The sequence below is a fragment of the Thalassophryne amazonica genome, chromosome 16 (assembly GCF_902500255.1).
Source record: "Thalassophryne amazonica chromosome 16, fThaAma1.1, whole genome shotgun sequence".
NCBI classification, from domain to species: domain Eukaryota; kingdom Metazoa; phylum Chordata; class Actinopteri; order Batrachoidiformes; family Batrachoididae; genus Thalassophryne; species Thalassophryne amazonica.
In genome coordinates, this window is record NC_047118.1 from 54,707,102 (window position 1) to 54,733,591 (window position 26,490).

Sequence of the window (26,490 nt, forward strand, 5' to 3'; positions counted from 1 at the left end):
ACTCCTACATTTTTTAAGCACTCATCAGTTTTGCATAGGCCAGGCAACTTTAACTTAAACTTGACTTTTCAACTGGAGTGACGACTGTTCTAAGCTTGTCATGAACATTATTTATGTTTATGATAATATTTTGATTTTTGTTTGCAAGTTCTCGAGCTTTCTACCGGTGTGTAGTTTTCTGGGTGACATCAGCCACGACACACCCGTGCCTGTAGGAAAATAAAAAATATTAGAAGTGCCAGACTGTGATTAGCTTCGTCTATAGATCTATAGTGTTCAGAATAATAGTAGTGCTGTGTGACTAAAAAGATTAATCCAGATTTTGAGTATATTTCTTATTGTTACATGGGAAACAAGGTACCAGTAGATTCAGTAGATTCTCACAAATCCAACAAGATCAAGCATTCATGATATGCACACTCTTAAGGCTATGAAATTGGGCTATTAGTAAAAAAGTAGAAAAGGGGGTGTTCACAATAATAGTAGCATCTGCTGTTGACGTTACAAACTCAAAACTATTATGTTCAAACTGCTTTTTTAGCAATCCTGTGAATCACTAAACTAGTATTTAGTTGTATAACCACAGTTTTTCATGATTTCTTCACATCTGCAAAGCATTCATTTTGTTGGTTTGGAACCAAGATTTTGCACATTTACTAGTGTGCTTGGGGTCATTGTCTTGTTGAAACACCCATTTCAAAGGCATGTCCTCTTCAGCATAAGGCAACATGACCTCTTCAAGTATTTTGACATATCCAAACTGATCCATGATACCTGGTATGCGATATATAGGCCAACATCATAGTAGGAGAAACATGCCCATATCATGATGCTTGCACCACCATGCTTCACTGTCTTCACTGTGAACTGTGGCTTGAATTCAGAGTTTGGAGGTCGTCTCACAAACTGTCTGCGGCCCTTGGACCCAAAAAGAACAATTTTACCCTCATCAGTCCACAAAATATTCCTCCATTTCTCTTTAGGCCAGTTGATGTGTTCTTTGGCAAATTATAACCTCAGAGGGACTTTGCGGGGGATTCTTGCAAATAAATTAGCTTCACACAGGCGTCTTCTAACTGTCACAGCACTTACAGGTAACTCCAGACTGTCTTTGATCATCCTGGAGCTGATCAATGGGTGAGCCTTTGCCATTCTGGTTATTCTTCAATCCATTTTGATGGTTGTTTTCCATTTTCTTCCACGCGTCTCTGTTTCTTTTTTGTCTATTTTAAAGCATCGGAGATCATTGTAGATGAACAGCCTATAATTTTTTGCACCTGCATATGTTTTCCCCTCTCCAATCAACTTTTTATTCAAACTACGCTGTTCTTCTGAACAATGTCTTGAACGTCCCATTTTCCTCAGACTTTCAAAGAGAAAAGCATGTTCAGCAGGTGCTTCAGCCTTACATAGGGGACACCTGATTCACACCTGTTTGTTTCACAAAATTGACAAACTCACTGAATGAATGCCACACTGCTATTATTGTGAACACCCCCTTTTCTACTTTTTTTACTAATAGCCCAATTTCATAGCCTTAAGAGTGTGCATATCATGAATGCTTGGTCTTGTTGGATTTGTGAGAATCTACTGAATCTACTGTTGTACTGTACCTTGTTTCCCATGTAACAATAAGAAATATACTCAAAACCTGGATTAATCTTTTTAGTCACATAGGACTACTATTATTCTGAACACTACTGTAAATGCAGTCATTTACACAGCGAACCGTTGGGGAGTTTGGCGAGTGGATCAGTTAAGATGACACCGTCAACTGTCAGTAAACTGATCTGCTCGGAGTTGGTTCTCCTCTTTTTCTGAGGGTTTTACCAGTACACTGAAGAACTGAGCACCGCACACTGAAGCTCGAAGCTCCTCCACTCTCCTCGTCATTGGTAAACCCCTTGCATGAAGAAACAACTGTAATCATTCCAGTTTCTACAAGCAAACTTGTATGTACTTAGCCGCCATGATCCCGGGACACCCACCTCTTTCTGGCTTGTGCACAAAAGTATTGCATACCCAAATGTCATTGGTCAGTAAAATAATGTTATAAATCCCACATGCTAAATGTGATATATCACATTTGAAAGCTATTGTCTTCTAGTTTCTGGAGATACATGTATGAACTCTGTAAGTGCTACACAACTTGAGTAATGTAACTTCAAACATGTCCAAAATTTATTTTTTTCTCCTTGAATTAAAAAAGTAATTATTATTAGCCTGTATCATGGATATACACTCAACAAAAATATAAACACAACACTTTTGGTTTTGCTCCCATTTTGTATGAGATGAACTCAAAGATCTAAAAGTTTTTCCACATACACAATATCTCCATTTCCCTCAAATATTGTTCACAAACCAGTCTAAATCTGTGATAGTGAGCACTTCTCCTTTGCTGAGGTAATCCATCCCACCTCACAGGTGTGCCATATCAAGATGCTGATTAGACACCATGATTAGTGCACAGGTGTGACTTAGACTGCCCACAATAAAAGGCCACTCTGAAAGGTGCAGTTTTATCACACAGCACAATGCCACAGATGTCGCAAGATTTGAGGGAGCGTGCAATTGGCATGCTGACAGCAGGAATGTCAACCAGAGCTGTTGCTCGTGTATTGAATGTTCATTTCTCTACCATAAGCCGTCTCCAAAGGCGTTTCAGAGAATTTGGCAGTACATCCAACCAGCCTCACAACCGCAGACCATGTGTAACCACACCAGCCCAGGACCTCCACATCCAGCATGTTCACCTCCAAGATTGTCTGAGACCAGCCACTCGGACAGCTGCTGGAACAATCGGTTTGCATAACCAAAGAATTTCTGCACAGACTGTCAGAAACTGTCTCAGGGAAGCTCATCTGCATGCTCGTCGTCCTCATCGGGGTCTCGACCTGACTCCAGTTCGTCGTCGTAACCGACTTGAGTGGGCAAATGCTCACATTCGCTGGCGTTTGGCACATTGGAGAGATGTTCTCTTCACGGATGAATCCCGGTTCACACTGTTCAGGGCAGATGGCAGACAGCGTGTGTGGGTGAGCGGTTTTCTGATGTCAATGTTGTGGATCGAGTGGCCCATGGTGGCGGTGGGGTTATGGTATGGGCAGGCATCTGTTATGGACGAAGAACACAGGTGCATTTTATTGATGGCATTTTGAATGCACAGAAATACCGTGACGAGATCCTGAGGCCCATTGTTGTGCCATACATCCAAGAACATCACCTCATGTTGCAGCAGGATAATGCACGGCCCCATGTTGCAAGGATCTGTACACAATTCTTGGAAGCTGAAAACGTCCCAGTTCTTGCATGGCCGGCATACTCACCGGACATGTCACCCATTGAACGTGTTTGGGATGCTCTGGACCGGCGTATACGACAGCGTGTACCAGTTCCTGCCAATATCCAGCAACTTCGCACAGCCATTGAAGAGGAGTGGACCAACATTCCACAGGCCACAGTTGACAACCTGATCAACTCTATGCGAAGGAGATGTATTGCACTGCATGAGGCAAATGGTGGTCACACCAGATGCTGACTGGTATCCCCCCCCCCCCCCCCCAATAAAACAAAACTGCACCTTTCAGAGTGGCCTTTTATAGTGGGCAGTCTAAGGCACACCTGTGCACTAATCATGGTGTCTAATCAGCATCTTGATATGGCACACCTGTGAGGTGGGATGGATTATCTCAGCAAAGGAGAAGTGCTCACTATCACAGATTTAGACTGGTTTGTTAACAATATTTGAGGGAGATGATGATATTGTTGGGAAAGTGTAAGTACACGGACCCACAACAGGGGGCGCAAATGAACGGACAATGGAATAGGTCAAATAACAACACTTTACTGTTGCGAACGTGCACAACAAACACAACAGATTACACAATAGATCAAAGGTCAAATTACAAGGTGTCGTGTGGGCAGGCTCGAAGATAGGAGACGCCTGTCCAAAGCAGAACCGGAACCACACGATTTCCTCCGCCACCAGACCCCGGGAATACTGGAGCCGCCAAGTCCCGAACTCCCAGGTGGCCACTGCCTCCGCGTGTCGGACCTGGTACTGCTGGCGAGGAACAAAAACACAATTAAACGTGGGTGCGTCTGCACCCAGCAATCTGCACGGCAGGGAAGCTACCTCCACCTCTCGTTGGAGAAAAAGTCTGTTATCACTCACAAAAATCACAAAAAGGGCTTTCTATCAGCAGTCAGGCTGAGGATATTACCTTTCAGGTAGAACGATATCTCGGCAAAGAGGTGGAGATGACGTCTTGCTGATATACCGATGCAGATCAGATGAGTGGTGACAGCTGTCACAGGTGATGAGTGTCAGCTGTCACCCCGGCTGCTCCTGTGAGGCGGCAGCACCCTCTGGTGCCTGGAGCCCGCACTCCAGGCAGGGTGCCCTCTGGTGGTGGTGGGCCAGCAGTACCTCCTCTTCAGCGGCCCACACAACAGATATTGTGTATGTGGCAAAAGTTTTAGATCTTTGAGTTCATCTCACACAAAATGGGAGTAAAACCAAAAGTGTTGCGTTTATATTTTTGTTGAGTGTATTTTATAGTAGACCTTACAAACACACTACACTTGCTTATGTTCTGGACAACAACTGTGTACAATATCAGCTCTCTAGTCGTAAGCACTGTGAAACTGTGAGCCTTTTTGCATGTAAAAGTACCATTCGGCACAGTTGATCCAAATTAGCTCCAAAAGTGCCAAACAGGATTATTTGTATTTTATGACTAATTTGACCATTAAAAATAAAAAATACATTTCCATATTTAGATGGATGCAAATTTCCATTCAAGCACTTTCTTTTTCAATATTTCAAATTTTCATATCATAGCATTCATTCCTGTGTGCCCTCTGGCCTCGCTCTGCTCTCTCTGTCACCTTTTTGCACACTCATGCAGGCAGCCTTTGTGCAGGAGTGGTGGCCAAGTGGTTAATGCTCTTGGTTTCAGTTCAGAAGGTTCCGGGTTCAAGTCCCACCCCTGCCGGGCATCCGGCGTAAAACTTGTGCCAATTCAACATGCAGATCCACCTTGGATTTGCTGTGGCGACCCCAAGTGCAAACAAGGGAGCAGCCGAAGGGACTTACTATACAGGCAGCCTTTGTAGCTACAATTCCCATGGTGCACTGGAAAGCTTATCTCATTGGCTAACAGAACATATGAGTCATAGGTTTGATACATCACTGGATTTGCTGACTCTGATTGGGCAAAGTTTTCAATGCGGAAATGCCTTGGACTGCACGTTTTACAAACGAGCGTCCATCAGATGAGTGTGCGTACCGACAAAGGAGTTTACAGTGGATTTAGAGAGTAAACAGGTTAGTGTATAAGCCCAAGCCATGTGGAAAATCAGAAAGTGTCGAAAACCGGTTGTTAGTCACGGGAAAAACGCCTTTTTTGTCATCATACTTTTTCATGGAGTAAAATAGAATTTGATGGATTATAACAACATACAACATTACTTTATGGGACATACAACTGGATATTGTTTTTTTTTTTGTGGAGTGTCACGAACAAAATGAGCCCACGTATGGCTGGATTTGATTTGTTTTGGAGGTCCAAAATACCCGGACAAGGTAAGAACAGAAAATTATGAATTCTAAGATGATGACAAATTATTAGTTAATGGCATTTGTAGTGGATGGTTGGCTTAGATTGGAGTTGACGGTCATTTTCTTTGAGATTGCCTGATTCTAAAGAGGTACAACATGCAGGTATTGGTTTAAATATGAATGTGCAATAGTGGGCATTACGCTGAAAAGTAACGTGAATCGACCGGATACAGTTCCCAAATCCAATGCCAACAGATTCTCGCAAAATAGCCGTATCGGCATCCAATACCGATACTGAGTATTGGCTCGGGACATCTGTAGGGCCAGCCACAGGTTGAGGTTTTATGGCCGCAGCTGTAGAAGACAGGACGATGTTTCACATCTGTGTGACTTCATGACACAGTGTGAAACACTAGCTGAGTTTCCATTACAGCTTTGGGAAAAATCTGAGCAAAATTTTCATAATGTCGGCAAAGCAGAATGGCACTATGACAGCATTTTCATTAACTCACTCGCTGCCAAAGACGTGTATATATACGTCAATTGGCCGCCAACCGCTCGCTGCCAAAGACGTGTATATATACGTCAATTACATGTTTTCGTGGTAACCGCCGGCGAACATCCTGACGCAGCTTGTCTGTGGAGATCAAGCTTATATGTGTTGTAATTGTGAAGTTAATCCAGTATGAGGCGGTAGTGTGCTCTGAAGGATCGCCAGTGAGAGAAGAAGAGGAGGGCCAGGAGGGTGAGTAGAGGCAAGATGGCGAAAATGAATGGCAAAGGAAAGCTGATGCAGCTCACCCTTGAGCAAGCTCTTTCCCGGAGTACAGAGCGAGAGAGTGTCGGGATCACGGGTGGTTTGGGCAGGGATCGCGGAGAGGAGGTGTCCCAAGAAACGGACGAAGTTCAACCCGGGCCAAGCCGCGTGCGGCGCACACAAATGGTGGCCAGCTCAGAGGATGAATCCGATGGTTTTAGCGAACCTGACCCGGATTCTTCAGACGAGTGGTTACCGTCTGGATCAGGGAGGAGCAGCAGAGACTCGTCCCCAGACGCTCCGGTCACACACAAAAGAGGTACAGTACAATACATACTTATATGTAGCATATATAGCTAACTAAGTTTTACTGATCAGATAAAATGAGAGGATTTTCTCACATAGCAGCAATTGTACATAAATAGATAGCTAACTTTTTACTGATCAAAGGAGAGTAGGATTTTTCTCACATAGCAGCATTTGTTATGGTATTTTCTATCTATTTCCATAATTTACAGGTAGTGGTAAGAATATATATCCAAAATCTGCACATCACATAGCGGCCATAAAAAAATATTTATTTTATGGTATTTGTATCTATTTCCATAATTTACAGGTAGTGCAACCAGCACAGCTGCCAGTGCTAATGATGGCAATGAAAAGAAGAGAGGTAAGAATATACATCCAAAATCTGCACATCACATAGTAGCAATAAAAATTGTTTATTTTATAGTAATGGTATGTATTTCCATAATTTACAGGTCGTGTATCGAGCAGCAGTCGTGGAGCAGATTCTGGGTGGCATACAGATGACTGGACACCAAACCTGTTCCCCCTTCACTGCGATCCCTGGACCCCGAAGAGCTGCTGCGGAGCTGGATTCCGACAAACCAGCTGACTTCCTGGAGCTCTTCCTGACTGACGAACTAGTTCAACATACTGTTGACCAGACCAACCTTTACGCCACACAGTACCTCAGTGCACACCCAGAAAGTCTGCCACACAGCAGAGGTTCCTCTTGGAAACCGGTGTCGGTCCCAGAACAGAAAAGTTTCTTCGGCCTCACTTTTCTCACTGGCTTTGTCAAAAAGCCACGCCTTGACATGTACTGGAGTGTTGATGAGGTGGACTCTACACCTCATTTCAGTCACACCATGCCAAGGAACAAGTTCCAGCTCGTATGGCGTTTCCTTCATTTCAATTACAATGCTTCACAGGATGCAGCTGACAGACTGTACAAAGTCCGACCAGTGTTAGACTATGTTCTTGACAAGTTCAAGGAGCTGTATCAGCCAGGGCAAAACATTTGCATTGATGAGGGTATGATGCAGTGGAGGGGCCGCCTGTCTTTCAGGGTTTACAACCCACCCAAGCCTGTGAAAATATGGAATAAAGTCATACATTCTGTGTGACTCTGCGACAGGGTACTGCTTCAATATGCAGTCTTATGTTGGGACACCGAACTCTCTGCAAGATACCATTTTCTCCCTCCTTGATCGCCTCCCAGGCCATGGCTATACGCTCTACATGGATAATTTTTATATTTCTGTCGCGCTCTGTGACCGTTTACTGGGAGCACAAACCAACGTCTGTGGGACACTGAGGAAGAATAGGGGGGAACCAAAGACCATCACAGACCTGGCAAAGACTGATCTGGGGGCGGGGGAAAAAGTTGTGCTGCACAATAAGAAGGTGATGGTGGTAGCGTGGCAGGACAAGCGGCTTGTGAAAATGGTGACAACCTGCCACACAGATAGCGTGAAGAGGGTTGAGGTGTGGCAGAAGGGACACAAAGAAAAGGTTCCCCTGTTCAAACCAGAGTGTGTTGTGGCGTACAACTTGTCCATGAATGGGGTGGACAAATTGGACCAGAACATTGCGTACTACCCCTTCATATGAAGGTCACTGAACTGGTCCAAAAAGTTTGTAGCTTATATTTTCCAGCTGTGCATGTTTAACGCATACATAATCTACAAACACAGAAACCGAGGAGAATGCAAAAGCCTTCTCACTTTTATTCGCAGGGTCGTGCAGTCCTGGACCACAAAACATGTGGGGGAAAAAGAGAAGGGCGATGAGAGGAAGGTGGGAGAGCAAGTAGAGGAAGCAGGTGTGGGGGCCGAGGGTGATGGTAGGTCTACTCCGAGGGTGCCTTATAAGACTGACCCAGAGAGCAGACTGGATGGAAAGATGGCCAACCATCACCTGGAACCCCTGATGCCCACCAGCAAAAAGGCGAGACCAGCACGAAGGTGTAGGGTCTGTGTACGTAGGGGCCTGCGCAGTGAGACCAGACTCTTTTGTAAGTCCTGTGGTGTCCCCTTGCATGCCGGCGAGTGTTTCACTGCTTTCCATATAAAAAGACATTATGCTGATGGGTGAACACACGCACACACACACACACATGTGCACATATGCACAACAGCTGCAACACACCAAAAAAGTTATTTTGTAAATAGTTGTAATAGTAGGGATAGTAGTAGGGAAATTGTAAATAGTTGTATACAGTGTCATTTGTTTTAGTTGATATAATTGTAAATAAATGATTATTTTTTTGCCATCAAAAGCCTTTTTTCTAGTGTTTTTGTTGTTTTTATAGCAGCAAACAATGTTCACGTTTGAGGTGTCACTAAAGTAAAAAATATTCACATCAAAGTCACTGATCTGGTCGACATGCGTCATTTCACAAAAAGCTGTTTTTCTCAACTTTTTAGTTGGAAACTGGTGTTTATAGTGAAACCACCCTATGTTCTCCTGCCAATTACTCAAGAATGGAAAAAGGTAGAGACAAACTTTTTTTTTTTTTTTTTTTTGGATGAAAAATAAGACTCTAATCTTTCTGATGGTGGTTTTGGTTTTTTCATAGTCAAAGCAGACAATATTCTGTGGGTCTTGAAACATAGGTCAAAATTCCCCAAAACGGCTGGCAGCGAGGGGTTGGCTGCTCAGAAAATGGCTGGCAGCCAATGAGTTAACGGATAGACTGTGACTGCTGGGTTCTGTGTTCTCTTGATAACTGTCACTGCAGTGACACTCTCACGAAAACTGTAATTCTGATAGCCATTGCCACAGAATGGTAAATACTGCCATTTCTTTGTATTTTGAATTCAGTATTGCAGTAAACATCTCTCATTAACAATCTCTCCGTGTCTTACTCCATCTACACCCACCATGCCATTTATTTCAGAATATCAAAAAGTCATACATTCTGTGTGACTCTGCGACAGAGTACTGCTTCAATATGCATATGCAATATGCATCTGTACCTCATGTGACCTGTAATAGTGTAAAAAGTGTTCCCATTGCAGTTTTATGAAATCAGGCTTTTTCAAATTGCCTGAAAAACACCTTTTGCTAATGTAAAAACTGTTTTGCCGTATTTGAGTGTTTTCCCCCCCAACATACACGTGTTTCCATGAGGTGTATTTTCAATTCCCTACTTCACATTGCACAATTTGGAAGGTAATGAAAATCTGTTCATGGTGATCAAAAGGTATAACTTGGGGATTTAGGAGGCTAAAATGATTTTTGTAACAGAAAATTAAATTGTATATATTTTTTCATTTTTTTGTGATTGCTCATGGAACATTTTCTTGGACAATACGCTGTATTCTTCTGTCATGAGTCGCTGAATATCTTTCGCTTTTGGACTGAACAGACTAAACAGGATGTCAGCTTGGACTCTGGTTTATCAGTAATGAAAATAATCCTTATCATCAGCTCGAGAGGGCTGGATTATCGACAAATAAATCCTGAGCTCTGACTGAGGGGTACAGTGAGCGATCCCTGTGTTTGGGGTTTGTCAAGGAATGTCGTCAAAAGCTGTACAAAGAGTGAGCTGTGGTCGTCCCACTGTCTCTGTGTTTTCTTGCCATTCGCCTTCCCACTCCTCCCCTGCCAAACACAAGGCTCCTTCTCCTGTTTGCTCTCCTTTCTCATTGCTCTTTCATCGCCTCCTACTCTCAGACCAGGTCAGGTTGGACACTTTGTGGGTTTTTAAAGCCAGAACCTATGTTCCATTTTGGTATGCTTTGTGTGTGTGTGTGTGTGTGTGTGTGTGTGTGTGTGTGTGTGTGTGTGTGTGTGTGTGTGTGAGTTAGCCAGTGACCAGGAGGTCAGAGGTGACAGGTTGCGTCAGGACTGTTGTCACCACACAGACTGTTGCTACTTCACAGCTCCTACTGTGCTTTGTTGAAGGTTGTTTGGTTCTGAAGCTGAACAGATATGTTTTTTTGTTTTGAGAATATCAGTGAGAGAACTATTTGGATTTATTATGATCGATTGGCTTTTATCATCTTTTCTTGTTCAGTATAAAGGTGTTGACCAAAATTTGGGCCTGACTTGAAACAGACCCTTGAAAAGCAACCTGAAATATGTAAAACTAAGACTATTTCTATCTGAACTGAAATGACCACTGGCGTAGCCTGATGTGTGATTAACCAGAAGATGTCCAGAGAGATGGGTAAAACTATATTAAAGCTGTAACCATTCATAGATTAATCATTTTGAGTCATTATTTGGAGGGGAATGTTTCTCATGTGAATTTTTTGTGGTTTCTTTTCTTCTCTCTAATAATAACAATCTGAATATCTTTGGGTTTTGGTCGACACAAGACATTTGAGGGCATCATTAGTGCAACAGATAACAGAGAAGTTACAGAGGAATCCTTCAAATGGTGATACAAGCACCAAAATTGGGGCAAATACTCCTTAACATTGGTAAAAACTGAGTATCCATTTGAATTTTCAATAGGCAGCCAGATAGGTCAATTTAAGAATTACACAGGGGTCCAAAAAAAAAAAAAAAAAAAAAATCCAATCATATTGAAAGCTATACCACATTATTTAACTGAACATAAATATTCCAAGAAGGTATAGTTTGGACTATCTGTGAATGAATGTTATGGAGTTATGGGGTAAAAACATGTACAGGCGTTAGAAGTTAAAGTTGCTCCAAATATTGTTTAAAGTGTTGCAAATTATTGGTTGAGTTAATAGGGTTTTAAAAAGGAATAGTTTGCACCATGTGTCATGCTTAGTTATCACGTTACAGGGTAGCATGTCACATGCAATAGAATCCAATGGATATTGACATTGTTTGGCCTTTACCTTGCAGACCAGGCATTTAACACAGCCAAAACTATTCCATTTATTAATCCTATTAGTTCAACCAATAATTTGCACCACTTTTTACCAAAATTGGAACAACTTTAACTTCTGACCCCTGTACAAAACTGAAACTGACCTTTGTCACCATTCTTAATGTTTTTACCCCATAACTCCATTTAATCAATCCTCAATCATAGATAGTCCAAACTATACCTTTTTGGAATCTTTATGTTCAGACAAATAATGTGGTATAGCTTTCAATATGATTGCAACATTTTTAAATTTTGACCCCTGTGTAACACTTCAGTTGACTCCTGCCTGCTGCCTATTGAAAATTAAAATGGATACTCAGTTTTTTCAAAAGAAAAATGTTTAAGGAGTATGTGTGACAGTTTTGGTGCTTGTTTCCAGAAATGAACAATTATTACAGTTATCTGCTTCACTACATTTTGGGCTTTGGAAAACACTAATTGCCATTTTTCACCTTTTTCTCACATTTTATGGCTCAAACATCTTGGTTTTTATTCGTCACAAAAATAACCAACAGATTAATTGACCATGAAAATAATCATTAGTTGCAGCCTTACACTTGACAATAAAGGAACAAAAGAAACAACCCGTAGTTGGATGCGTGTTAGGACTAGCACAGAGTATTTGTAATCATTCGTGAGTGTCTGTTACCAAATAACTCAAATGGATGAACACAAAACTTAGTAGGAATATTTCTTGGGTGACTGTCTCCAGAAAATTAACATTTGGAGCAGAATGGCCCAGAATTGAGGTTGTTAAAAATGATGTCAAAACACATTTTTCCTGGATGTCTCTGCAGCTAACATGTTTAGAGATTATGTGAGTCTTGCATGTTGCAACCTGTAAATAATTTGAAATCAGTTGTTAGGAGAGCTGTTGTAAGATATCTTGCCAACCAGTTGAAAGGCAGTCCAAAGCTTATTTGTCATCATGTGGAATGTGAGATGTATCAACAGCTGTATAAAATTGACAGTAAAGTCCAATCCCCCCCCCCCCAAAAAACAAACAAACAAAAAAAGTGAAACATTTGTTATGAGTGTACAGGGTATGCATTGCTGCTCCGATATTTCTTGAAAGTTGTACCTCTCTTAAAATAATGGCCTAAGTCATATTTTCAAGTTTTTCAGACAAAGAAAACTGAACCAATTATATACAGTACATCTGGCAAGTATTCAGAGCTTCACTTTTTCCACATTTTGTTTTAACATTATTCCAAAATGGATAAAATTCATTTTTTCCTCAAAATTCTACACACAGTACCCCATAATGACAATGGGGACAATATGAACATAGTTTTTACGCCTGCCAAGGACGTAATAAAATCATTGGTGTTTATTTAATTATTTGTCTGTCTGTTAGCAGGATTATGTCAAAACTACTACTGCACAGATTTTGAAGACATTTTCAGATAATAGGCTATGAAGACTTCATTAAATTTTGGAGGTGATCCGGATTTGTGATCAACATTCACTTGATATATATATAGGCTTTGAAGGATTACTGTTAGCAGGATTACGTCAAAACTACATCATGACCCTAGCACCCTCATTCATTAGGTCCCCTTCACACATAACACAAAAGACGTAGAAACCAGAAGACAATCCACAAACCAAACACAAAATGGGGAACCACAAAACATTCCGCCTGCTGTTGTAAGGGACGCACGGTCACACAGGTATGCACGACACACCAGCGACGGTTTTGTGTATGCTCGTGCTTATGTGCGTGCACAAACACAGTGTGAGCAGCTGCTACATGTTGCACCACATCGTTCCGCTGTTGTGGAAAGAAAAACAAAACAAACAAAAAACAGGTGGAACGTGTTGCACCACATCGTGCCTCTGATGTGGAGAAAAGAAGAAAAATAAAAACAAGCTTGAACCTGTGGAACCACATTGCGTGCTGCTGTGGAGAAACAGAAAATAAAAAATACATGCCACCTGCGGGATTTAAACCTGCAATTTACAAAAGCTCTGATTAACAGACGGAAACTTTACCACTGCGCTACCACCACTGTCCTATAACAGGAGCATAAAATGCCTAAAATCAACAATGAGATAAATGTATTTTTTAAAAAAAGAGAAATTAGACGATGAGGAACTCTTTAATTTTCACCGTAATAACTGACAAAATGGCATTTGTTACAGCGAGCACGCAAAACACACGCACCCACGTGTTGTGGGGGGGAAACGGGGAAGGGCGCAACACACGCGTGATACACACGTACGGCACATGTTTTGAGGGGGGAGCCGACACTCTGGCATGCCACATGTGCTTTGCTTGGCAACTCCACAGGCGTGGGGGCACTGAGACATATTCCACAGCCAGCTTGAAAGTGGTCACGTGCTTGCTATTTTCGTGCTGACAGCACAAATGGCCACACATTTTCTAAGTGTCCAGCGAGCGGTGTTGGATGTTCCTGTGTGTCACCTGGAATTTGGCTGACACCTGCCGCGAGAGGGATCAAATGGGCTCTCATAGGGCACACTCTGTGTTTCAGCCGCTGGTGTGTGCGAATAGTTGTAGCGACAGGTGTACAAGGCATTAGAGGCAGCTCTGATTTTTCATGGCTGGCATGCTGTTACTCATTCATGCGCTAGTCGGCTTCAATCATGTTATGTGTGAAGGGGCCCTTAGGAACAGTGTGGAGAGGATGGAAAAGATGCAGCCAGGACCACCAGGCCTGAGAACTGAACCTGGAGATGTTGTGAACTGTGGGCTGTGGCACACCATCTGGGCCCCAGCAACCTCATTCATCAGAAATCTTAGACAGCTGAAGATGACCTGACCCGGAGCCTTATAGACTGAATAAAATTTTTACATGACATTGAGCAAAGATGTCTAGTTGGAGGAGGCAGCTGCAGAAACATCTGATTTGTCTGCTAGCATGTACCATTTGGCGTCTTTGCCCAGTTCAGCTCACATAATCAATTATGCAAGTGTTTTGTGCTGATTTCATTAAATTTCATTATGAAGTGCCCTGTGTCTTGTTCCAGTCAGTACACACGTTGGATTAGGCAAGTAGTGGATTGATTGTGGCCTACAGGGAAGGGACCTTGGGGTCGGCTGGGGGCCGGGGGGTTAAGCACAAAGAGAACTACTAATGCAATGGAAAAGACAAAGACTGTACACCAAGTAATGAGAAGGGCAGCAGGTGAAGGAGGACTGGACAAAATCCATGTTATCAGTTTCATTTTGGAGATAAGATTGGTCAGCAAGGGAAGGCTGGGAAAAACCAGATAACAGCACATCAGAGGAGAATGATGAAGAGGGTTAATGGGTGTGGTGTCTTCAGAAAAGATATGAGGGAAGATGCTACAGACTTGGAACAGATGATGGTCCTTGATTAGGGACTGGTTCATAGGACTGTCATTGATGTCAGAATTGATGTATTCCCCTATAAACATTTCTTGATATAATATTGATACAAGCAGACGCATATCGATCTGTTTAGACAGTGATTTGTTGACATACTGCAGTGAGCTTTGTCATTTACCCTGATGTGGAGGACCTGCTTCAGGCTTTGCAGTTAGAGCTGTGCTGCTCAGGGGGTGGTGCCCTCATGGGCGGTTGCATGTTAGCCACCTGCAGGAGTTTGGGGTTTGCGAGGCTGTCCTCTGGGAAAAGAGTTGAACACACTGGTGCCTTCTTATCGTTCTCTGGTGGGTGATTGCTCATGTGGTAGACCATGGTGCTGGTGGATCTGTAGCATAATTTCAAATTAGAATTGCATTTTATGCAGTGGACAAAGTCCCCTTGTTGTTCAAAGCAGCCCCATGCGGAGATCCAGCTTTAGCTACTGATCGGTATCCGCAATTTAAACAGAAAAGAAAAAAGAGCTAGCTCAGGGTTCTCACTAGGATTTTGTCACAGCATAGGGGGGACGTTAGCGGGGCATAGCTGTGCAATGAACGTCACAAGCGCGAATATTGTTGGAGGGCCTGGGGGCATTCCCCTGAGAAATGTGTGAAATTTTTAAGCCTTTGAAACACTATTTCCTGCATTTTGAAGGCCACTTTGTGTCGCTAACTGGGACGTTAAATAACGTTCGACATGTCTTTTAAACAAAACAAAAAAAAGCCCCTTCGGCTGCTCCCTTGTTTTGCACTTGGGGTCGCCACAGCAAATCCGAGTTTTACACCGGATGTCCTTCCTGACGCAACTCCATATTACACGGAGAAAAGTGGCAGGGGTGGGATTTGAACCGGGAACCTTCTGCTCCAAAGCCAAGTGCACTAACCACTTGGCCACCGCCCCTGCAACATGTCCTTTAAAAAGAAAAGAAAAAAAAAAACTAGAAACACCCCCTTATGTTGTAGCTAAACTGCTTCATCACGGAATCTGAAATAAAATGAAAAAATTGTAAAATAAATCCAAAGTGTGTTAATGTTAGTTTCCTTTAATTTTTTTTTTTTTTTTTTTTTTTTACTTTTGTAATAAATGGCTAGAGGTAATTTACATAAAGGTGCAGTATCGCCACTTATGATGCCAGTTGCAGATTGCAAGTGTTTATGCTTAAAACCACTGGACAGTAACGATTATTATTATTATTATCGCTTGCTGTTACATTGTACAATCTAATGGTTGCAAAAATGACTATGGAAAATGTTAGGATTATGATAGGAAATAAACAAAGAATAACATTCAGAATGTCCCCAGAGTACATTACCAGATTATACCGTTTGGGAGATCTGATGTCACTAGTAGCTCTGCGTACTTATCAAAGTGTAGTTGTGAATGCTTACATGTACACAATTGCATAAATTGATCTGTCGATTTTCTGCATATTCCTTTGGATGGCAAATCATAGGTAGCTTTGCAACATAAATATATTAAATGTTGTTTTGATCTACTGCTGTGAAGCTTAAAACGTCCACCCTAAAACATACGACAGTAGCCGAGTTGGACAGCTTATTTAGTTTCATAAATTGGGTCACATCTGCGACTGAGAGTCCTGCAAGCGCTCAGAATCCTAATGGATTTTCTGAGGAGAATTCTTCAAGTGATCTGGGTGGAAATGAGATGTCTGCTGCTTCTTTTTTTTCAAGGACAGCAATCAAGATGTGTATTAGTGGGCTCTGTCACTGGGGGAAGATATAATTAGTCAACTCCCTTGATGCCCCCTCCCTGGTGGTCTCTGCTGACCCAGGCCTCACTAAGCACTGCATCACCCACCGAGGCGCTCAAGCTGACACTGAGCCCTGAGACACAAAAGAAAAAAAAAAGAGCCTGTAAATGTTCAAAATGTTAATGCTAAACACCCCTTCTTCATTAAATGTAGTTTGTAGAACAAACTGTTGGTATTGAGACACCGAGACACACATTTACGATACTTGTACACGCAGCCCTGTGATTGCACACAGGGGAAATTAATTCTTAACCGTTATGAAGCATAAATTTAGGTTAAAGAAATGAGGGTCAGGACATGCAGGTCAAAGGTCAGATTATGCTGCCTTATATGTGCTACTTGTCTCAGCATATTCATACAGAGCAACTCATTCTTTCGTGTCATTAGTCTCGATTCAAGCAGATATTTTTAAAGAATACATTGTGGTTCCCTCCATCACTCTCTGCTCTCACAGAAAACTGCTGCTGATGTCTTGAGGAGCCGGAGCTTTTTATTTACTGTCCAGTTGAACCACATACTGTATACAGCATTCAATATGACAACTGAATATTGTCTAACCCAGTGGTTCCCAATCGTTTTCTTTGCTAGTGCCCCCTACTTGTGCCCTAGAAAGCCTGAGCGCCCCCCCCCCGGCCCGAAAAGAATAAAGTGATTTCGCTGCTTTTCTTTGTTTTTTTTTTGTTTGTTTGTTTTTGTTTTTTAAATATACATAATGGTTTCACTCCTTGTCCAACTGATACAGGATTTTTAAAACTGATACCGATTTTGCGGGTGATTCTAAAATCCAATACAATACATCAACCAATATTCTTCACCCTCCCCCCATAGAAACACACAGTATAAACAGATATTTCCCCTAACATTTGTTTGGTGTACTTACTGCTCACCAAAATAACATGACATAATGCAGTTTGAAATTAAACTTGTTTTATTGACGCAGTGATTCATATTTTTAAAGGATTAAGTTATAGCCCCTTATTGCCTGAAGTAATGGGTCATTTTCTCCATATGGTGGGCCCTTCCCAGACATCAGAGGGCCTATACGAAGTGGAATAAAATAAGTCATTCAAGATTTGGAATGATTTTATCTTTTGTAAGAGCCGCAATTTGGGTTAAAGTTAAATATAATTCAATTTCCATTATTTTAGGTTATATTTCATATCATTTGATGTTATGCATGTTACAAATAATGTTTAAAAGGTTCAAAACATTCATGTTGAATGGACACATTTACTGCAGTCTTCAAAACTTGCGCCCAGCAGCTTTAATCCAGTGGAGCAAAGAAATGAGGTGTGTCAGACTGTAGCTGTCTGCCTGACTTTGAATTGGATTACATCTCTGGTCCTACAGCACTTTAAGTGTGTTTTCTTTGTGTCACACCAGACTGCCTTCAATATTTTGTTGCTTTAGCACAGATGTGGATCATTAAACTTTTAGGTTAATATTTTTAGAATAAAAAGCCAAGTTACCTTGTTTTTCAAGCTTTTCATTGAGGTTTTTTTTTTATTTGTATTAATGCTTCATAGAGGCAGGCTCCGTTGAAATATGAATTGCTGCATTCCATAGTTTATCTTCCATCAATCTGTTTCTTTTTAGTTGTCTTTTATTGGCTGTTATTAATGCTGGTACAGATTTATCTGTAAGTAGCTCACATTGGTTGACTATCTTGACTTGCCAGTTTATAGGTTGGACTCTCATTTAAAACATAAAACCATAGAATGTTGTTTGCCTTTCGGCTGCTTCGGTTTGTGCGGGGTCGCCACAGTGGATCCAGCACAGACCTGCATTGGGATTTGGCACAGGTTTTACACTGAATGCCCTTCCTGACACAACTTCAGTTTTACCTGGAGAAACACACACAACACCTGGTCTTCTGAAGAGGTCTCCCATCAACATACAAACCAGGACCCACTCTGCTTAGCTTCTAAGATCTAACTGGGAAATACTTACACAGAGCAGACTGGCTACATAAAACCATACAATATTATTAATTAAAAAAATAAAAATGCAAGAGATAAAATGTTGAGGATAACATAAAGTCAGATGACATTTACATTGTGGTCCTATTTGGTTCTCTATGGAAAATAATCTTTTTAATTAGTTGTTATCACTTTATTTAATAGGTGAAGTTTTTGGATTTTTATAACCTCAGAGCAGGCAAAACCTCTGTAGAACAGAATTGCACATACAAAGCAGATACTCATCCTTGATTTTTTTTTTTTTTTTTTACTGCTGGTAAATATATGATACTTGTATAAATATCGGGACTTCCCTAAAATAATAGATCTGGTCTGAATTTCAGTCTACTTGGAGTCAGATGGGATTAATGTTGAAAGTTGTGGGGAAAGCAAGTTACTGAGTCTGACACAGTGCGTAATACAGACAGAGACAGTGGTTTATGGGTGTAGATGCGTGTTTGTGAGTATTTTGTCTACATTATGTGCCTGAGTGTTCCAAAGCGCACCGTACCACAAAGTGGGCAGAAGTGGGCAGTTGCCTTGCTGTTAGGAGTCTGAGAGAACCATATAGAAGCACCTCGCTCCTAGAGCGCAAACCTCTACCAACACTAGTTTTCAATTCCACAAATCTTTACCTTGGAAAACATTTTCAAGGTCAAAGTCCTGTTAGAAGTGGCTTTTCATAAGCTCAAATATAATACAAAATATAGATCAAAAGGGCTTTTCATTGTTAAAATCAAATATCTGCTAAATCTGCAATACGGATCAGATGTGGATCAAACTTTGGTCTATTCATTAAGAGTGTCAGTTTGCACCTCATTGTCACAAATGAGAATGACTGAGGCACTTTTGATTGAGATATAATGCAAAATGTAGGCCTACACCAAATAGGGTTTTCAATATTAAATTCAAACGTCCACAAAATCCATAATTCGGATCAGATCCGGATGAAACTTTGTTTGATAATAGTGAGTGCCAGTCTGCACTTAACTTTCAAATATGAGAGTGATTGGGACATGTTTTATTAAGAGTTAGTGCATTAAATGTGGTTTTCAGTGTTAAATTTAAATGCCCACAAAATCTGTAATCTAGATCAGATCCAGATCAAACTTTGTCAGTCGATAAAGGATACCATCCTACATAGGTCTCTCAAATATAAAAGAAATTCAATCTTTTTTGCCAGAGTTATGAAGTTGAGAAAATTCATTCAGTGTTAAAGGATAGGGATTTTTCCTGAGTTTGACCTTTGACTTATGACCTAGAAAATTAAATCACTTCTTGCCTATCAGGATATGAATCCTCTGTAAAAATTTCATAACGATATATAAAAGATTATGGATTACAGGCTGTTCACAAACAGACAAACAAACATCTGTCTGTTGGGCAGAGGTTATTAGACGTCATATATTTCATTCCATTTTTTTGTTTCTTTTTGCAACTTATTCAGTACCCGGTATTATCAAGGCATTCGTGAATCTCTTATTATTAAAAGGTGCACGTTTCCTATCTTCTTCAGCATGATGGAATGTCCAGTAGCTTCTGGGAACATGTTTATCTGCCCACCACATCCTGTGAATCATTCAGTTTGGATTATTTCATGCAGATTGGGTGATAGCAGCGAGCGACTATCCTGTCAGGAATAAGCATATCCACAGGCGACCAAAACAATCCTTTCTCTGAAATTGGATCCAAATCCTGAACCAGCAGAGTTCACCAGCAGATTGCTCAGAATACATTGATGCTCTACTTTGTGTGATACTTTGGACTTGGATTAACATTTTTGGAGTATACGTTGAGGTGATCGTGCTACTCTTCCTGAGCTTGTGACGTAAGACAAACACCAAATGCAGACATACAGATAATTCATCACCATCTTCTACTCATTCACCTCCTGTATTTCTTCCTGTAAAGATATTTTCCTGGCCATGTCAGTGCAGAGTTTTGCTGAATGATGGCCAAACTGTGCTCCCTTGCTGAAGAGAATTGAGCAGCTCTCAGCACTTAGTTAAGTAGATGGGTTTCCCCTCCCTCTGCTGCATTCTGGAAAATGACACCCCCTTGGTGTCCCTGAGTCCCACTCACTAATAACACGTGTGGGTGGGGCCAGTCCCCTGGTTGTTGTGGTTTGCTTACTTTGGTGGAAGCAAAAAGGCAGCCAGAGGCGTCTTTGGTAGCCAGTGTAATTCTGACCATATGAATGATGTGAGATTAGCTGAAAAATGTGAGTTACCCCCTGCTGATGAGCCAAGATTATTAATTCCTGCAGGATCCTCATTGATGCACTTCAAATGATAGTATTCTTTTGAGGTTCTGTCTCCTCTGGTTTAAAATGATTACCCTTCCTCCTATTTTCCTGATGTTCTGACTGTCAGTCTGTCACTTTGTGGTCATCAGTGTCCTCTCTCAGACAGTAATGCTGTCACTACGATGTGTTTTTGTCCCGCTGTCTTCCAGAGATGGGACAAAGTCACTGTCAAGTCATCAATCTGCAAGTCCCAAGTTAGTTTGCAAACAGTTGGTGGTCATGACAGCCCTGCTCTTGGTTTATTCAGTGTCACATTAGCATGTCTAGTTAAGAGACTGGGTTGAATCAGTAATTCCATCCTACACATGACCTACATGATGATCTTCAATATGTGTAGCCAACAAAAGAACTAAGCCAATTTCCAGAACGGCCCATGGCACGTGTCTCTCCGCCTCCACAGCACACCTGCTTGAAGTGCCAGTTTGAGACTTTGGGTGTGATTGGGAATGCAAACCATTATGCCACCGGGACTTCATGGAATGTGATGAACCTTGCTCATGTAGATGCCTTGCTAAGTCCTGCTACAGAGTATGAGCAGGGCTTGGGGAGACAGGTTAGGTTCAGTGTTGCCCTTGTTTAGGATTATTGTGCTGATGTTATAGAATGGAGGCTGGGTAGGGGCACAGTTCTCAGCCCTCAGTCCTTGGTGAAAGCAAGGCAAATTGTATCAGTCAGTAGTGTGAGTGACTGCATGATTGGCAACACTTTGAGACCGGTCACATTTGTGCTGCTGTGGTGATAATGCTCAACACTGCTGGACATTCCATCATCCTTGACCTAGGTACTTGGATACCTTGTGATATCAAGGAGAATTACAGAGTATACTGTCGTCTATGATATGCTTCCACGATAGTATAGATGCATTATAATTCAGGCTTGTTTTTTTTTTCTTTTCTCTGCAGTGCCAGATGACCTCACCCCAGAGGAGCAGCAGGAGCTGGAGAATATCCGCCGCCGCAAACAAGAGCTGCTGGAAGACATTCAGGTAATAATGGCGAAATGTATGTGACTGAATCTCAGACATGCATTAATGTCCACTTAATAATAATAAATGGGGGTGGCTCTCTCTCTCTCTCTCTCTCTCTCTCTCTCTCTCTCTCTCTCTCTCTCTCTCTCTCTCTCTCTCTCTCTCTTTTATTTATATATATATATATATATATATATATATATATATATATAAAAGAGAGAGAGAGAGAGAGAGTCGAGGGAGCGAAGCGGTGCGTAAGGGGGGAAGGTTTTGAAAATTCAAGCTAAAAATTGGCCATTCTAGGGGTACCCAAAGGGGAAAAGCCAGGTACGACAGCCCAAGTCCCTTCATCATGTCCAGAATGCTGGGGAAGTTTGTTGATTGGGCAATCTCATTCTGGGTTAGCCAGTACATGAGGCAGTCGGAGTCTGTGGACATTTTTAAGTCAAGATTTAAAACCTATTTTTATTCTCTTTCTTATGAGTAGTTTTTATTTTATGTTTTATTCTTTTACTTCTGTTTTTAATGAGGTATTTGAATTTTGAATTTATTTATTTTTATTTTTTTATGTTGAACTGTTCTGTGTGAGGCACCTTTAGACGGTTTTTGTTGTAATTTGGTGCTTTATAAGCTGATTAAATTGAAATTGAACAACATTTTATTGAGTCTTAAAGTAAATAAATATGAAATTGGTTACTGGATCCTTAAACTCTGGACATAAACAGAAATAAAATCTGTTAGTTTTTGTCAAAAGCATTTCCTTTCAGACATTATTATTGGCATGAATGTCTTTCCATACCTATGAGCTGAGCTCTTGCAGATGTGCTGCAGGTCAGGTTTATAAAGAATGCAGGGTGTCTCATTTTGGGAGGAAAAAACATTTTAGTTGATTGTAGTTCATTGTCTATTGCAACGTTTGTAAGAGGTGTCAATTTATTTAAAGCGGCAATTTATTTTGAAGTTATTAATTCCGAGCGGACTCTGTCTCAGCAGAGAGCCGCGCTGTGTTTGGAGCTGTGACAAAGGAACGGAGGACGATTCTCGTTTGTTGACTGCAACAAGACATGAGTCCCAGTCAGCGACTTTAATACACACAAAAATGACTCATGATATTTTAATGGCTTTCAGAGGGGTTAAGAAGCGGACTTCCTGCTTCTGAAGAGCAGCAAATCAAAGAGCCACGAGCATTGCTTCGATTCACACTGGAGTCGCGCTGCAGAAACGGTTGATTATAGACGCTGTATTGAAAATAAGCATAACGGTCCAGAATTATAGTGTAACGGGCCATAACGCAAGTTTGCGCTAGCTACAACCCTGTATATATACACAAACACACACATACATACATACATACATACATACATACACATGTTAATACATAGAGGGATTAAAGTTGTCTGTCGCTACGATGGATTTCTGTCAGTTGGGCTGCCAAAAGGCAGGTTTCATGCTGACACCATCCAGATGAAAAATCCAAGGCTGGATACAAAATTACGGCATTCAAAACATTCACAAATAGATTTTAGAATGTCTGTTTTGCTTTGTTTTTGTCTTTTTCCTGGTAGCGAGTCCCTGTTTTTGTTTGTCGGTATCCTGTCTGGACTGTTGAATTATATTACTGTAGCCAAGATCGCCATCCTGTAAAATGAGTCGGCCTGAGGGTTTAAAATCAAAAAGTTAAACTCTATAAACTTGGCTCACTTCCCCTTAGCTACGATCTATTTTTGCTGCTTTTCCCCCCGAATCAATTCTTCAAAACTTTGAACCCTTAAGGAATGTGTGGCATTTCCTACCAAGCATTTGCTTCCTAACCAAACCATTTATGGTTGTTTATCATTTAGCATTTATGTTTTGTCAGTGTGCTTTGACAAAATCTCATCACATCTAAATTTTATTGAAATACTGTCTTAAATATAAGGCTGCAAATTGATTTTGATGTTGTGCTTAGTGCATAAAATATTTCCAATACAAACCATAACAATATGGTTTAAAAATTTCTCAGAAAGCTTTACCAAGGTAAAGGAGTTGAATGTTTGTATTGACCTCAGAAAATCTACTTTCAGTGGGCATTCAGTGATTTATTTCTTTTTCTCTGACACAATGATACAATATGCATTCATTCATTCATTCTCTGTACCCACATATTCCAGCTAATAGTAATTGGGGGGCAGAGCCTATCCCAGCGGTAATAGAGCAAGAGGTGGGGTGCACTTACACACCATCTTATGTATGTATGTGTGTTTGTGTGTGTACAGTTCTATGTAAATGTTTGGGCACCCCTGATCATTTCTGTGATTTTCCTTTATAAATCATTGGTTGTTTGGATTAACAGTTTCAGTTAAATATATCATATAGCAGACAAACACAGTGATATTTGAGAAGTGAAATGAAGTTTATAGGATTTACAGAAAGTGTGCAATAATTCTTTAAACAAAATTAGGCAGGTGCATAAATTTGGGCACCCCAATAAAAAAAAAAAACATAAATATTTAGTCAATATTGATTTTGCAGAAATAACAGCCTCTAAATGCTTCCTATAGCTTCCAATGAGAGTCTGGATTCTGGTCGAAGGTATTTTTGACCATTTTTCTTTACAAAACATCTCAGGTTTGTTGTTTTCCGACCATGGACAACCCGCTTTAAACTGCACCACAGAGTTTTAATAATATTCAGGTCTGGGGACTGAGATGGCCATTCCAGAATGTTGTCATGCTCTGCATGAATGCCTTAGTAGATTTTGAGCAGTGTTTAGGGTTGTTCCCTGGCACAACTTCAACTTTGTCACTGATTCATGAACATTGTTCTCAAGAATCTCCTGGAATCCATGTGACCCTCAACTTTAACAAGATTCCCAGTACCTGCACTGGCCACACAGCCCCACAGCATGATGGAAACACCTCCAAATTTTACTGTAGGTAGCAAGTGCTTTTCTTTGAATGCTGTGTTCTTTTTCAGCCATGCATAGAGCCCCTTGTTATGTCCAAATAACTCAATCTTAGTTTCATCAGTCCACAGCACCTTATTCCAAAATGTAGCTGGCTTGTCCAAATGTGCTTTAGCATACCTCAAGCGACTCTGTTTGTGGCGTGTAAGCAGAAAAGGCTTCCTCTGCATTACAGCATCATACAGCATCTCCTTGTGCAAAGTGTGCTGGATGGTTGAACGATGAACAGAGACACTATCTGCAGCAAGATCCTGTTGTAGGTCTTTGGAGCAGGCCTGTGGGTTGACTGACTGTCCTCACCATCCTTCACTTCAGCTTTTCTGTGATTTTTCTTGATCTGGCACTTATGCCTTAACTAGTACTGTGCCTGCGGTCTTCCAGTTCCTCACAGTGGAAACTGACAGCTGAAACCTCAGAGATAGCTTTTTGTATCCTTCCCCTAAACCATGATGTTGAACAATCTTTGTTTTCAGGTCATTTGAGAGTTGTTTAGAGGCTCCCATGTTGCCACTCATTAGAAGAGATGCAAAGATGGGAAACATTTGCAGATGACCACTTTAAGTACCCTTTCTCATGATTGGATTCACCTGTGTGAGGAGGACAAGGGTCAGTGAGCTTACCAAACCAATTTTGTGTTCCAATAATTAGTGATAAATGTATTCAAATTAATAAAATGACAAGGGTGCCCAAATTTATGCACCTGCCTAATTTTGTTTAAATAATTATTGCACACTTTCTGTAAATACTAGAAACTTCATTTCACTTCTCAAATGTCAGTGTGTTCGTCTGCTATGATATATTTAGCTTAAATTTCTGATCCAGACAACCAATGATTTATAAAGGAAAAATCATGAAAATTATCAGGGGTGCCCAAACTTTTGCATAAACTTTATGTATGTATGTATGTATATAAAAATAAATAAATAGAATTGGTGCAGATTTTTTGGGGGGGAGATTTCATGAAATCGACAGAGTCAAAATTATAAATACACATGCTATATATACTATACTATACTGTGCTATGCTATGCTATACTATACAAACCCTGAGGCCCATCGGGCCTGTGCCTGTCACCAGGTACAGTGCCATGAAGTGGTTGAGAGTCTATTTCTCCTCCCGGATGGTATTCCAGTTCATTGCAGAAGGATTCCCCAACAAAGGTACTCCTTTACAGCTGGGTGGACTGGGACAATGCAGGTGAAACATCTTGTCCATGAACACAGACAGTTGGTCTGAAGCACACAACTGCAGTTGAACCCAAGTCTATATATTGTTTGTCCAACCTCTGCACCACAGAGCTACCTGCTCTGCATACAGCATACATGTAGCTCATCTAATATTTCATGAGTGTGCCTTGAGTAGATGCTTGTGGTAGCCACCAACAAGCTTCTGGCAGAATTCTAGTTCAATATTTGACTGCTGTTTTTGGCAGAATTGCTGGCATTCATTTATATTAGTTTCCAAGGAAGGACATGGCTTTTAAGCATGGTTTGGATGTGTATGATAGGATTGAGGTCAGAATTTTGGGAAGACCATTCCTAAAGCTTAATTGTTAGCCTGATTGATTGTCATTTGTCACTATTTATCAATGACAGCCTTGTCATTTCAACACTGTTTATATAAAACAGCCAAACAGATTTATTGTGGAACATTGCTTTTTCTATGGGGAGTGGGGTATAACTGTTTGTGTGCATCATTTTCATCAAATGATGCATAATCTGTCAAAC

The 26,490-nt window shown here is 41.1% G+C and overlaps 1 protein-coding gene across 5 annotated transcripts in view; it reads left to right on the forward strand.

Moving 5' to 3' along the window:
* The window catches only part of cyth1a (cytohesin 1a), a 195,110-nt gene that overhangs the window by 130,994 nt on the left and 37,626 nt on the right, over nucleotides 1-26,490 (forward strand). For 4 of the 5 annotated variants that reach the window (XM_034190843.1, XM_034190840.1, XM_034190842.1 and 1 more), the window contains one exon: nucleotides 21,755-21,837. In XM_034190843.1, coding sequence (XP_034046734.1) covers nucleotides 21,755-21,837 — 83 coding nt within the window. Of the gene's footprint in view, nucleotides 1-21,753; nucleotides 21,838-26,490 lie in introns of those variants that run through there. The other variant, XM_034190844.1, reaches the window with a different exon arrangement.